At 42.2% G+C, this 14,027-nt stretch overlaps 1 protein-coding gene across 2 annotated transcripts in view; it reads left to right on the forward strand.

The window, feature by feature from the left end:
* Positions 1-2,301: 2,301 nt before the first annotated feature.
* Positions 2,302-14,027, forward strand: part of Rspo2 (R-spondin 2) — a 133,119-nt gene continuing 121,393 nt past the window's right edge. The window contains exon 1 of one of the 2 annotated variants that reach the window (XM_042673181.1): positions 2,302-2,416. In XM_042673181.1, coding sequence (XP_042529115.1) covers positions 2,302-2,416 — 115 coding nt within the window. The remainder of the gene's footprint in view (positions 2,417-14,027) is intronic. The other variant, XM_042673182.1, reaches the window with a different exon arrangement.

The following is a 14,027-nucleotide window of genomic DNA, read 5'->3' on the forward strand; positions in this document are numbered from 1 at the left end:
AAGTTTCAAGAGACTTTGGAAGTGAGCAAGAAAGAGAATTAAGAATAAGAAACAGCCGGGCACCTGTGGCTCATGCCTGTAATCCTAGATACTCAGGAGGCTGAGATGTGAGGATGCGGCTCAAAGCCAGCCCAGGCAGGAAAGTCCTTGAGACTCTTATCTCCAATAAACCACCAGAAAAACCTGAAGTGGCAGTGTGGCTCAAATGGTAGAGCGCTAGCTTTGAGCTAAAGAGCTGAGGGACAGTGCCTAGACCCAGATTTCAAGTCCCAGGACCGACAAAAACAAACATTTCAGCCCTAAATCCTATCTACTCAGGAGGCTGAGGGCTTGAAGATCACAGTTTAAGGCCAGCCCCAGCAGAAAACATCACTGGACTCTATCTCCAAAATAGTCATCAAAAACTAGGGCTTAGAGGTATGGCTCAAAGTGGTAGAGTGCCAACCTAGCAAGAATTAGGCTTCAGTGAAAAGTGAACTTTTCTCTAGAGAATCAAGGTCCTAGTTTCTTGAGTGTCACAAGTTTTTGCGAGTTTTCCTGAAGGGAAAACAAAGCCAAGAAATAACAGTCGTGAGTTTAAACAAAAGTTGTTGGAAATAGTCATCTCATTCTGAGTGTGCGTTTTAATTTTAGCCGCTCACATACAGATCTGCTGAAGTCTGCTTTCAGATATTCCTACAAAACAAAGCCAAGATGTAAATTAAAAAGTGGTGGAGGTGTGGCTTTTCGTGGGCTGGGGTTCAAGTTTAAATCCTGCTTGACAGAAGCAGCAGTCTCAGCCCAGAGCTCGGAAAGAAAAGTCTAGAAGGCATCAGCAGTGTGTCGTCAGACCCTCCTGCAGGAAGGCTGGTGGCGAGATTGGAACTGACCCCAAGGTGACTGGGGACGCCTTGCGTGTGGGCGCGGATCCCCGGGAGCCTAGCGAGGTCAAGGGATGCCCTCGCCCTGGGCGCTCTTCGGTTTCAGCCATCCGCCTCTTGGAAAGGGTGAGGAAGGTTTCTCCCGGTTAGACTTCGTGTAGTCTGTCAGCGCTCTTTAGGACCTCAGGGAAACCCAAGTGTTTCTGGCTTTAGGACCCAGGAACTCTGAGGCAGCCTGGGTTTTGATGCCTTGGACCACAGCACCACCTACTTATAGAAGCATCTCAGCCTCCGCAGGTCCTCATCTCCATTGGGAAGTGAGCTAGCTGGCCACATCCCTCCGGCCTCCCGCGAGCGCTCCGTCTCCCACTGTTTGCACCGGGAGAAGCCTCAGCAGTGCTGGGAATCGTCGGGAGAGTCGGGGCGGGGGGGTGGGAACGGCACGGCTGGCTGGGATCGGCCGCCGCAGCGAGCCGAGAGCTGGCTCACCTCTGGCCCGGGGGTCGCCCGCGCGGGCGGAGACGCAGCATCCCCGCGGCGGCGGCGGCGTGCGCTCGCGGGGTGCGCTCGCGGGAGCCGCGGCGCCTCCTGCCCGGAGGACCCTCCCGGCACTCCAAGCCGGCTGTGGCTGCCAAGAACCTCCGAGCGGCGAGGAGCTCCCAGCGGGTGTCTGCAAACTTTTCCCGAGCCCACGTGCTACGGAACCCGCTCGCTTCCCGAACCCGGGATGGAGCCCCGCGCCTAAGCCGAGCGGGGCCGCCGGACCCCCAGCACGCACGGTAGGTAGGGAGGGTTAGCTGGGTGACCCACACCTGGCAGCCGCAGCTGCGGCGCTCCCCAGGGTCCAGGGATTCGCCCGGAAAGCCTGCGGTCTCAGCGCTTTTGCAACTCGCCCGGCTCGGCGGAGCTGCTTACACCCACGCCCTCCCCCGCGCCCCGGGGGCGGGAGGGGTCGGAGCCCGCCGCTCGTTCGGCCGGGGTTGCTAATTCACTGATTGTTAGCACCTTCCTCTCCGGGGTCCTCCGTGGCGGTGCCATCTGCACTACGGTGCTCCGGGGTTCGTGCCTGTGGGGGCTCTCTTCTTCCTTTCCCTCCCTGCTTTGCAGTGAGACGCGCAGGTTCCTCACCCTGCCCTCCTCCTGCCCCCCTCCACGTTCTCCAGACCTCCCACCCAAACCTCTCTCTCTCTCTCTCTCTCTCTCCCTCTCTCCCTCTCCCTCTCTCCCTCCCTCTCTCTCTTTCTCTCCTGACGTCCCAGGTTTCCCGGTGGGGAGATGCTAATCGCGCTAGATTGATCGTCGCAGCCGCAGGACCAAGTGGCGACTCAGCCGCCCCGAGTTTCCCCTCTCCAACCACCCAAGCCCGGGCCGTCTCTGCGGATCACTCCCGGCAGTTCACCTGACTTTGAGAGGCGTCGCTCTCCCCCCGCCGGCCGTCCAGATGCAGTTTCGCCTCTTTTCCTTTGCCCTCATCATTCTGAATTGTATGGATTACAGTCACTGCCAAGGCAACCGATGGAGACGCAGTAAGCGAGGTGGGTCTCTCTCTGCCCGCGGTGAGTGGGTTGGTAAGTGGGGGGGGGGGGGGTCTCGCGGCGCGCACTCCAGCTTGGGCTTCAGGTGGGGGTGTGTGTGTGGGGACTCAGGCGGACCATGCTTTCTATGTCCAGCTGTCCCAACTACCTACTTTTCGGGGTTCTGGAGATCTGCAGCAAGCGCCTGTTTCTGCAAGCACCCGATAGGCGCAGTGACCCAGTGAGAGGCGCGGAGGGAGCCCCCAAATTCTGGCTGCTTGTAAATGCTCAGGGCTGCATCAGGTGCTCCACACCCCGGAACTCTCCTGAGCTCTCACTTCCATCCTGCTTCTTAGTAGCATCCGTTTATTTTATTTCATTTTCTTGTTCTCTTTTTATCCTCTTAACCATCTTCCTTCAGGAAGAACAGTTGTCTCTCTTTTCCATTACCACGTGCATCTCAAATCCTGGCCTCAGATCACTTTGGACGTGGCGCGAGAGAGAGAGTGTGTGTGTGTGTGTTTGGGGGTGTTGGGAAAAGTACTCAGTTCAAAGGGAGACCTGCGCTTCCAGGAAAAGAGCAACATTGATCTCTCTCTCTCTCTCTCCCTCTCTCCCTCTCTCTCCCTCTCTCTCCCTCTCTCTCCCTCTCTCTCCCTCTCTCTCCCTCTCTCTCCCTCCCTCTCTCTCCCTTTTTCCCTCTATCCCCCCTCCTTTCTCTCCCTCCTTTCTCTCTCCTCTCTTTTCCTGGAACCTGAGACGAGATAGGCACTTTCTGAATTAAGGAGCCACTCCCGCAGCAGCTTTCTGGGGGAGCGCTCGTCCGAAGAGTGATTTTTCTTCTTAAATAGGCCTCAGGTTGCTTCTTCGCTTTCTGTGAAGCCGCAATTGCACAAAAGGTTTTTTTTTTTTTTTTTGCGCTCAACGAAATCCACTTGCGGCTTTTTAACCACTGGTGCTTCCCCATCCCTTGGGTGCTCTCAGCTGAGAAGGCTGATTGGAAGCCTCCAGAAAGATTTCAGAGAACTGGCCTTCCTGCGGGTTTACGGTCGCTGCTGCAGTCCTGCAGTCCAGGCTGGGGCTGCAGCGCCTCTGACTGCGTTTTCGGGTGTGTGCCGCTAGACACAATTAGGGCTCCCGGGGGATTTAAACATAAACCACACCACACACGCTTTACCCCTTGAATTACCCGCGCTGGGAACTCGCGCAGCGGCGCCTCGCGGGCACCTGGTTGAGGCTGTTTGTCTTCGTCCCACTGTCTTGACTTTGCCCAGTTAGAATTGATCTTGAGGTTTATAAGCCTAAATACTTTGATTTTTGCATGTGCGCGTGATATAATCGTCTCTAGTTGCATGTGATTTGTTTACAATTCCTCTTATACCTGATGGGAAAGTGCCTTTTTGAACCTTTTTTTTTGAGGCCGTGAAGTTAGTCTCACCTGTGGGCAGCGTTAGAGGTTGCTACACACCAGGGCAGAGTTCTAGGTAACTGTCCCTGTGTGATTACTATGGAGCCTCTGCCTTCCATTGTTCATAGGGATCTGTGGTATATAAAAGAAAAGTACACTGTCTATGCACCCTGACCCTCACACCTCCTCCTATGTCTTTTATTTCTGACATTTGCAAATGCTGCTTATGTGCAGGAATTATTACACACACACACACACCCAAAAAACAGGGAGAAATTTCTTCCCAGAGACCATGGGAGTTTGATATATCTTTGACAAATCACCTTGTCTTTTCCGTCACCCCTCCCAACTAGCTCCTTTCTCCACCCCAGTATTTTCTTTCCAGGTATTATTTAGCAGAGCGGATCATTTTTGTTTTATTATTATGCTGTGGTCAAAAGTGTTTGGAGAGGCTCCCTCCCTTCAAAACAAAACAAAACAAAAACCCATGCTGTAGTCAATATAATGGGGGGGGGGGGCGGGAAGCTGAGGGAATCCTGAAGTACTAAAAGTTTGCAACATATTGACATATTTAATAGGCTCTGGCAAATTCTTGTTCATTACCTGACTTGCTAACTCAGTGATGGATTTTTTTCTTTAAATCCACACAGTGGTTGAGGGTGAAGAATCAAGCACATTGTTTTAATAGAACTTAATACAGAGATACTCCTCAGAGGAGAATGACATTACAGCACTCCTGCGGCCAGAAGGAATACTGCATGCAATTTCTCCACAAGGCCATCTGTAAGGTTCTGCCTGTGCTTTTCTTCTTAGGTGTCTTAAGAACCTATTATTTCAAAGCTGGCTTGAGCAAAATCTCTTGTAGTAATTACCGTCTACATCTCCAGTCACTGACATTTAGGAACTTAATTCCATAGTGTGCCAGAATAACTTTTGCCCAACCAACCTTTCCATTTCATCAAGTTCTAATATCAAGTACATGTAAATGAGTAAGATAGTAAAAAAAAAATTCTATCAGAGTGTATTTGCTGTTAATTTTCTTCCACCCCCTCCACAGATGTCTCTTCCCAAATCCCAAGTTTCTGGCTAAAATAACCCCGGTCCTTAAAAGTGACTACACTATCCGTGCCAACAAAGGGTGTACTGTGTTTTTAATTAAAAGTGGAACTACTTAAAGGGCTGGCTAGACAGTACACGGTGATAGTAGCTATTCTGCTTTGCAGGGAAGCTTAAGGACTGTATTGTGAGAGTATTGAAATGAATAGAGATCTAACTCAAGTTGTGTGAATTGTCCCTCTTCACAAACTTAAGCTGCTTTTAATTGATCTCATGTCCACTGATTGATCCTACACCGATTGTTGTGCATACCAAACAATTGGCTTTCCCAAAGAAGATTGATTTAAATTAGTTTCTTGGTGAATGCCTGACTACCAGCCAGATCGTGTCAGCAGTGACAGTTGACATGCTGGAGCCTATTGTGGTACCAACATTTCCCTTTCCTCCTTTGTTTTGCATAGTGGCAGTTAAATATTACTTTCTAGGAAGAAAAGTTATTACTTTTTTTTAAAGGTATTGTAGCTTAAAGGATCAGTTGCTTTCTTGGCTTTGTGCTCTGATGTAGGCAGGCAATGGTGGTACCAGGATTCGTTAGCCTTACCCCTGGGACTTGATTTTTTTTCTTTTTCTTTTTCTCCATATTCCATCTGCAAATAATCAAACCTTCACTGTGGAGCATGCTCAGAACTCCTTTGGCATTATGTTTAGTCTGCTCTATGATCTCAGATGCTCCATAATATCATTTTCTTAATGAAATAAAATTCTTGGCAGAGATCAGATAATTTAGTCAGTTAAAATCAATTGCATCCAGTCTGGAATAGAGAGCAAATGTATCATTTAACTCTATGTTTTATTTCAAAGCATAGCCAGAGGTTTGAAAAAAAATAAAATATCCATCTTCTCTACTTTTGGAAAAGAAAAAGCATCAGAAGCAACAACAGTAATCACCTAGTATATTTTCTTCCCTGTATTTTTGAAGCAAAGTCATAAAAATAACAATGCATTTGATATTCTCTAATGGGGGCCAGCTACAATTATATTTTTAAAAAATTAATTAGGTACAAACCACAGTGCTGAAAATAAATACCTTGATAGAAGGAAGACACATCTTAACATTTTGGAAAGCTGACTTACAATACAATAACAGTGTTAAGATATTTTGGCCCCTTTATCTGTTTCCATTATTTAGTCACTATGGGCTACTGTTAATCTCTACTGTCTATATCTGTTTTGGAACCTCTTTGACTGATTTGTATGGTAAATTGAGTTATTTGATTGGTTTTATTTTTGGAATAACTATAAACCACATTTTAGACTAAATTACTGAAGGAGGATAGACAAGTCATAACTTTATTTTGGTCTCGGCATTTCTTGAGCTTGGTAGGTAATGACTTAATCTTCTATCTCTTGCTTTCTGTCAATAAGGCTAGTCATATTTAATAAGAAACTTTATGCTAACTTGCTAAAAGTTACCTTTAAATAATTGTACAAAGTGGTTTCAATTCCAGGTATTAGTTTATGGGTACAATGCATCATGATCAGTGTCACCCTTTCCATCATTCTCTCCCCGCTTCTAGCTCAACCCCACCCACCAAGGCAAAGTTCTTAATGAACTAACAAGACTTCTAGACATATGAGGTTGTGTTTCTGGTAGTTTGATGGCAGGGGGGCATAGTATAGCCTTTTCTGTATTGAAGCTTCAACTTCTCTTTTCTTTATAACCTTTCATTTTCATGCACGCGTGTGTGTGCGTGCACACACACACACACACACACTTGGCTTTTTTCCACAAAGAGTGTTTATCACAAATAGTGTGGTGAGTTTCTGGCAACTGAGGCTGGATTAAAAGATAAACACTTTCTCTTAAATCATTACAACTAAATTAATTTATCCTTTAAATAAATGAAGAGATTTGGAGATATTTATATTTTCTAAATATTTGTTAATAATAGTTTATTTCTCATAGAATCCTTTAAAAAATAAAAGTGGCACATGGAACATATTAACCTAACTTAAATTAAAAGCTTCAAAATGCATTTTGTATTCAGGCTTACTTTTTTTTTTTAAGTTCCAAAGTATTTCAGAGAAGCTGATGTGATGTTTAACTTTCAACATAAACATGTTCTTTCTTTTCTTCTTTCTTTTCTTAATTGGCAGCTTCAACTTCTAGCATAATTGCGTCATATTTCTTTGCTTTGCTTTTTTCTTCTTCTTTTTCTTTTCTTTTTTTTTGGCCAGCATCTACACCAGTATTGGGAGGTCAAAAAAGTTGCTGTGCTCAGACCAGCATCTTATTTTGCCATTGAAACCTGGAAGTGGTTCAGAATAGGTGATGTTCTCCTAGACTTCCATTTAATTCTGGCTTCCTCTATCTTCTCTTAAAATCAAGCCTGAATAGAATCCAATATTTACAGCAATCACAAGTTGGAAATGACACTTTTAATTCCTTAATGCTAACCCACTTCTTGATTTATTCAGGAACTGGCCAATTCATGGATTATCTGGACTGCTTTTTACCTCTTTCCTTCCAACTGACTGCCTTCAAACCTTTGCTATTTTTGTAAACTCTTGTGGAAATAGGCACTCTAATAGGCACTCTAATCTGTATCATATCCAGGAAATAGATGACAGACAATTTTGATACAATATTTGATAACCACTCTGGGTCAAAGGAAGTTGTATGCTTTGGGAGGAAAATAAAGTTTTATTTATTTTTACAGATGTTACAAGAGTCATTATTTCCTCCCTTTGTTCCTCCAGTGCCAGTGGCAAATTAAAGATAGCTCACGCAGAGAAGACAATGTTGCCTATCCATACTTATAAATCTTTATAATTTAAACAGGATAGATAGGGAAGGCATTCATGGATACTGAACTCCATATATAACATGCATGATTACACATATAATAGGAAGGGTATATAGACGTATTTATTTATGAATGCAGAGGTGTTGAGGTGGGAGAGAAGAGAGGGCAATGGGTATGGTATGGTGGAAGCTTAGATTTTCATTCTAAAAGGGTTTTCATTGATATCTCTTTTTGTCTTGCTCCTAGTATGGAAGAATTGAGGATAAAGTGAGCATGTTTTAACTCTTTCCATTTGTCCTTTCTCCATCAAGACTATTCTTTTCTCTCTTTTCTAGCATGCTCCTGTATCCTTAAGTTCTTAACTCCCTCCCTTACTTACCTCACCTCCATCCTCATCTTATTCTCCTCACTAGATAATTCTGTTGTATTTAATTACTCTGTTGTATTTAATTACTCAGTCTGTTGCAGTTTGGCTTCTACCTCCATCCTTTTTCTGACAGGATTTCTTCCTTTTTTCCTTTGTCTTTCTTTTCTTTCCTCCGCCTCCTTTTAGTTCTTTTCTACCTACTCATTATGTGTGTGTGTGTGTGTGTGTGTGTGTGTTGGGAGGTGGAGTACTTGAGTTTAATTTGGCTTTGTATTTGCTAGGAAGGTGCTCTATTATGTGAGTCTCTTCCCAGCCCTTTTTGCTTGTTATTCTTTTCAGCTAGGGCCTCATGTCTAGATTTCTATCCTCCTCCTATTTGTGCTTCTTGTGTCCTTAAGATGACAGATGTGAGCCACATCAGTTTTATATCTTAAAATCATTAGTGTATATAGAAGATGCAGGGCACCAGAATCAAATACAGGGAAAACAGGGGTTATAACATGAGGGGGAACATACAAGAGAAACAAAAAAAATCACATAGTACATTATAAGTGTATTACAAACAACAGCAACAAGGTTAAAAACCTCTTGCGTCCCTAACTTGGGGTTCATTTCGCTTAGCATCACCTTTTAAAGGCAGTTTTAGCTTCACAGCAAAGCTGAGCAGCAGGTAAGGAATTTGTGGAAAAGGTTCCTTGCAGTCATCCATTCTCACTCTTTCCCTCGTTGTCAACCTGGTGACATCATTCCAAGTTCTTTCTTTGCTCCTCTGGACATGTCATCCCACCTTTTTCCTGAAGGAAGTTCTCTTCATTTAATTAGTGATTTTGCTTCTGATTTTCTATTTCTCTTGTTTGGTTATCATTCAGAGTAGTTACCGAGTAGTATTTCTTCATCTCTAATCTTCTCTTTTTTTGGGGGGGGGGTGGATCTGAAACCCATCCCTGTTACTGAACTGTTATTTCCAAATGAAGTCTTCAACTCTATCCTCAACTGTATTTTGTAAACTTTATATTATCTTTTGACTACTGCTATACCAACAGGTATTCCTAGTAGACTCAAACTTGACAAATTTTTCCCTCATTTTTGCCATCTCCCAAAAGTGTATCTCTAATTGGGCGCCTGATTTCTACTCATGGAGGTTCTGTTTCAAAGGTGGAATCTGACTACAAAGTCTTTGACCTAAAAAAAATCAGTTCATTATAGCTTAAACTATAACAGATTGTTACACAAGACTCAGAAATATTTATATCCATTCCACCTTTTACATTTTCAGTGATATTCCTAGCTCAGGTTTCAGAGACTTTTCATCTCCCAGTGTCATCTGACTCCATCCTTGAGAACATTAACCTTTGGAATGGTTAGAATTGTCTCGACTACACATCTGTCCTCAACCACATCTATGTTATTTCTCCGCTGAAGAACTGTGAACTTCTCAGCCTTCGTATTGACCATAGGATAGATGCCAACCTCTTTCACATTACAGCCAATGTTCCTGCCATCTGATTGCAACCCATTCCCGACCTTCCCCACCCAGAGAGCACTGGGGACTTAAACTGTACCAGATGACTTCATTTGTGATTTTGAACAAGTTATGCTGCCCTGATGAAGTGCAACTGCCTCTAGGCAGCCTTTCTGGAATCATCTGTCTTACTTTGTAAAGTCCAAATCAGTTATTCCTTCAGTTTCTTAGCTCTTTGTGCCACTCTTGCATACCTCTTATTTTCTTTTTATTTGGATTATTTTGCTCACTTTTCTCATCATGATACTTTTCCTTCTTCCTTCCCTCTCTCCCTCCCTCCCTTCTTTCCTTCTTTCTGGAAACACACAGATTCAAACTCAGGGCCTACTGCTTCCTAGGCAAATGTCCCTACCACTTGAATTATGCTTTACTTGAATACTATGTCTATGGCTTGAATGAACTAGAACCCTTTTGCTTTGTTTATTTTGCAGATAGAGTCTTGTGCTTTTCCTTCTGTGTAAGTACTCCTGTCTCCTGCACTTTCTTTTCTTTCTCTTTCTTTCTTTCTTTCTCTTTCTTTCCTTCCTTCCTTCCTTCCTTCCTTCCTTCCTTCCTTCCTTCCTTCCTTCCTTCCTTCCTTCCTTCCTTCCTTCCTCCTTCCTTCCTTCCTTCCTCCTCCCTCCCTCCCTCCCTCCCTCCCTCCCTCCCTCCCTCCCTCCCTCCCTCCCTCCCTCCCTCCCTCCCTTCTTTCTTTCTTTCTTTCTTTCTTTCTTTCTTTCTTTCTTTCTTTCTTTCTTTCTTTCTTTCTTTCTTTCTTTCTTCCTTTCTTTCTTTCTTTCTTTCTTTCTTTCTTTCTTTCTTTCTTTCTTTGTCTGTCAGTCATGGGGCTTGAACTCAGGGCCTGGGAGATGTCCCTGAGCTTTTTCACTCACAGCTAGGGCTCTATCATTTTGAGCCACAGCACCACTTCTGGTTTTCTGGTGATTAATTGGAGATAAAAGTCTCAGGAGGACTTTCCTGCCCAGGCTAGATTTTCAGATCTCAGACTCCTGAGCAGCTAGGATTACAAACAAGAGCCACTGATGCCTGGCCTCTGTTCTTTTAAAAAAAATCATTTAAAGAAAAATATAAAAGATACCGAAGTATCTAAACATCTCCAGCTTAGCACTTATCCTAAAGTCTCTTCTGATAATTTTGGAATCTCAGAGTATTCCAGCTTTGTATTCATATACCAGTTTGTTATTTGAATTGGGGTAACACAGAGAGATCTCTGGGGGGAAAGGTAACTACATTTAATTTTTTTCAACTTTTATTTTAAACCCTGGAACATTTTGTTCAATACGATCTTACTCCAATCTGACAAGGAAGAAGGGAAGTAGAGCTACTCCAGTTCAACCTGGGTAAGGATGGGGAAGTGGTAAACCTGGACACTAGGTAGCCAGCCACATCCCACATCCCAGAAACATCTCTGAAAGCAACCTGAACACACTTCATCTAGAGAAAGAGACAATGAGGGAGTTGTATCCCCAAACACTTTCAACCATATGAGCAAGATATTATTTGGGAAAGGAAAAAGTAAATGGAATTTATCTTCCTAAAAGGCACTTGTCTTAATACCGTAGGCAACTTTATGCAAAAAAACTAATCTTTACTTTCAATCCTATGACCTTCATATAATATAGCTACAAGGACATATCTCTGAGAGACACAGACACATACATATGTATTTTAGTTTAGTTCCTCTATAGGTTGGAGAGACTGCATCATTCAGTTGCATAGTACATTCCATGACTACCCCATGGCAGAGAAGGAAGGTGAGATGCTTACTAAGATTACATGTAATTTGTAAAATTAACAACTAAGTAGAAGACAGCTAGAACTACAATCTAGCTATTCTGAATCCACTGGCTTTTCTTCTATGCCAGTGATTTCAGCAAAAGCATTCATTTAAAATTTCACTTTAGAACCCATTCAAAAATTCTTTTCAGACTGCAGATTTATTGATCCCTTTAGGGTCCACCTATTGAGGGATGGGCCATAGTAAATTTCAGTAAAAAATATATAATTGGTAAAATTTTGATCATTACTCTTTTTAAAAAAAATTTATTCATGTGGTACCAGAATTGAACCTAGGGCCTCATGCAGGCTAGGCAAGCACTCTACCACTAAACCACATTTCCAGCCAGATCATTATTCTTATATGTGGACTATAAGAAATTCCAAGAGCCAATGTGTGTTTATGCATGTTCATGTGTTAATATCTATGTGTGTGTTTATTGTGGTATATATTTTGTGGCTAAACATACAATCAGAATAACCAACAAAGATTAGTGAAAAGCTGTTAAATACTGTAAAATGTAAAGGAAGTAATTATAGGTAGTTTTTCTTCTTTAGTCACTTTAACTTAAATCATAATAACTTGTTTAAAGCCTTTACATTTTCATTACCTGCTGAAGATAAATGGAACATGAATAGAGCAGAAATTCTCCTGTTCACTTCTCTTTTGAATAGGGACTCTTAATATGGAGTTCAGAAGTGGGGCTAGGGCTTTTGTAAGCCTCCTGAAATTAGAAACTTAAACCATTTTGGTTTCCTCTTGAGGCACAGAGAGAAAAGCTAGAGTTTTCCTAATTTCAAACTGTTTCAGGGTTCATCTCTTCCCTTCAGTATATTTAGGAAGCATCAGTTAACAAACTATGAGGGAGATTTCTTAATGAGCATGAGGTCGAATGGATGCTTCAAATTGGAATCGATTTTGTTTCCTAAAAGTTTGTTTTTCATTCTCTATGTACATAGTAAATACAAGGCTACATTGGAAACATTCTCATAAGACTTATTTCAGTAAATAGTTACTTGGCCAAGAATTCCTTCCTCAACAAATGTAGTTGGTAATTGTCCTTTCTGTACCTCCCAAAGAGTTTATGGAAGGACAAAAGAAATATACAATATGAGGGGTTTTAGGAAAACCTTATATGCTCTAATTTTTATTTCATTACAATGGAAGGGGCATAGCATTTTGGTACTGTGAGTGCTTTAGTTCCTCACCTGTTGCTTCATACAGCTTGTCAATGACCACCTCAGCCATTAAAACACATGGGCCGACAGAGGGCACACTTGGCATTCTTTTCCTACTGTTTTATTCTCTCAGTTTCTATGGGATTTGTGCTTTGCTTTGCCTCCCAGTATGGGGGGAAGGCCTGCTCATTCTCCCCAGTGATACTATGATCATCTTGATATGGAAACAGTCAGAGAAATAAAAAAAGAACAAATAAAAAGAGAGCTTTCAGTTTTTCTGAGGATTTCTGGTTTGGGTCTCTAATCTTATTTTGACAAGTCCTCACCAAAAAAGAAGCCAATTTACTCAACCCTCTCTCTCTCTCTCTACTAATGATATTAAAGCTAGAGATTGCATTAGTTTGTATGGGGATTCCAGCTCTTAATACTTACCTTGAAAAATATTAGCTTCTTATATCATTTAAATACTTTCACACAAATTGCTTGTCTAAAAGTTTAAGCAATTGGTAAATTTGAGCATTACCAAACTAACTCCACATCAATATTTCTCAAATGCTTGCCAAATTCTTTAATCTTTATCGACCCTCTCCAGAGACTTCTCAAATTTTAATATTTTGAAAATAATGAAAATTAATACTCTTTAAACCTTGGACATTTATTTTTAAAAGAATTTTTTCTTCCCTTGTATAGTAAAGTCTGACATAAAGTATAAAATTTCTCTGATAAAAAGGAACGTTAATTGTTATTTGTGTCACATGCTATGTTCAAAGCCAATTTTCTGGGCCTCAAACTGACTGTTAATATTAAAGGGTTGGTGCTTTGTCATCATCAGCCTGCATATTTAATTAGTCACTCTCACTTTTTCTTTAAAAATTTAGTAGACTTACTTTTGATTTACCTCATTGGTTCAGATGGCAAATCTAATCTGCTCTCTACATGAATTTAGTTGATTCATAATGGACTTAATGTCCTGTGACAGATTCTATACTAACTCTTCCATATATGAGCACTTAGAGTATCATATTTGTTTTAAACTGTTATAGTTTGTCTTTGTGGACTCCACCTTGAATGAGAGATACTTGATGGTCCAGTTACTTGGAAAGTGCTGCTCCAGAGGCTGTTAGGTACCACACCTAAACACTAAATTAAGGCAGTACTGGTCTTTGTCATATTCTCTGGATGTTTCTTCCCACCCCCCTTTGTCTGGCTGATTTTTGTAAACAGGACACTTTGTTAAAAATAATACTAATTTTTAGCTGGATGTGGTGGTGTACACCTGTAATTCCAGTGCTTGAGAACTGAGGAAGGAGGATCTAGATTTGAGGCCTTCATTGGGAATACAGCAAGACACTCACACAATATGATGCTAAATTTTGGTATTTCCATCTTATGGTGATTTAGAGTTGTGTGTGTGTGTGGGGGGGAGTTAAGGGTCAGGTTTATAAAGTATTTTGAAGGATTCTTGAGTATCAGTTTTGGAATTTTCTAAGTACATATGAGGCTGCAATAGATTGGGTGAATAGAATGGGCAAACTAGT

Source organism: Dipodomys spectabilis, unplaced genomic scaffold, assembly GCF_019054845.1.
Source record: "Dipodomys spectabilis isolate Male_0828 unplaced genomic scaffold, ASM1905484v1 ptg000783l, whole genome shotgun sequence".
In the NCBI taxonomy this organism is placed as follows: Eukaryota; Metazoa; Chordata; class Mammalia; order Rodentia; family Heteromyidae; genus Dipodomys; species Dipodomys spectabilis.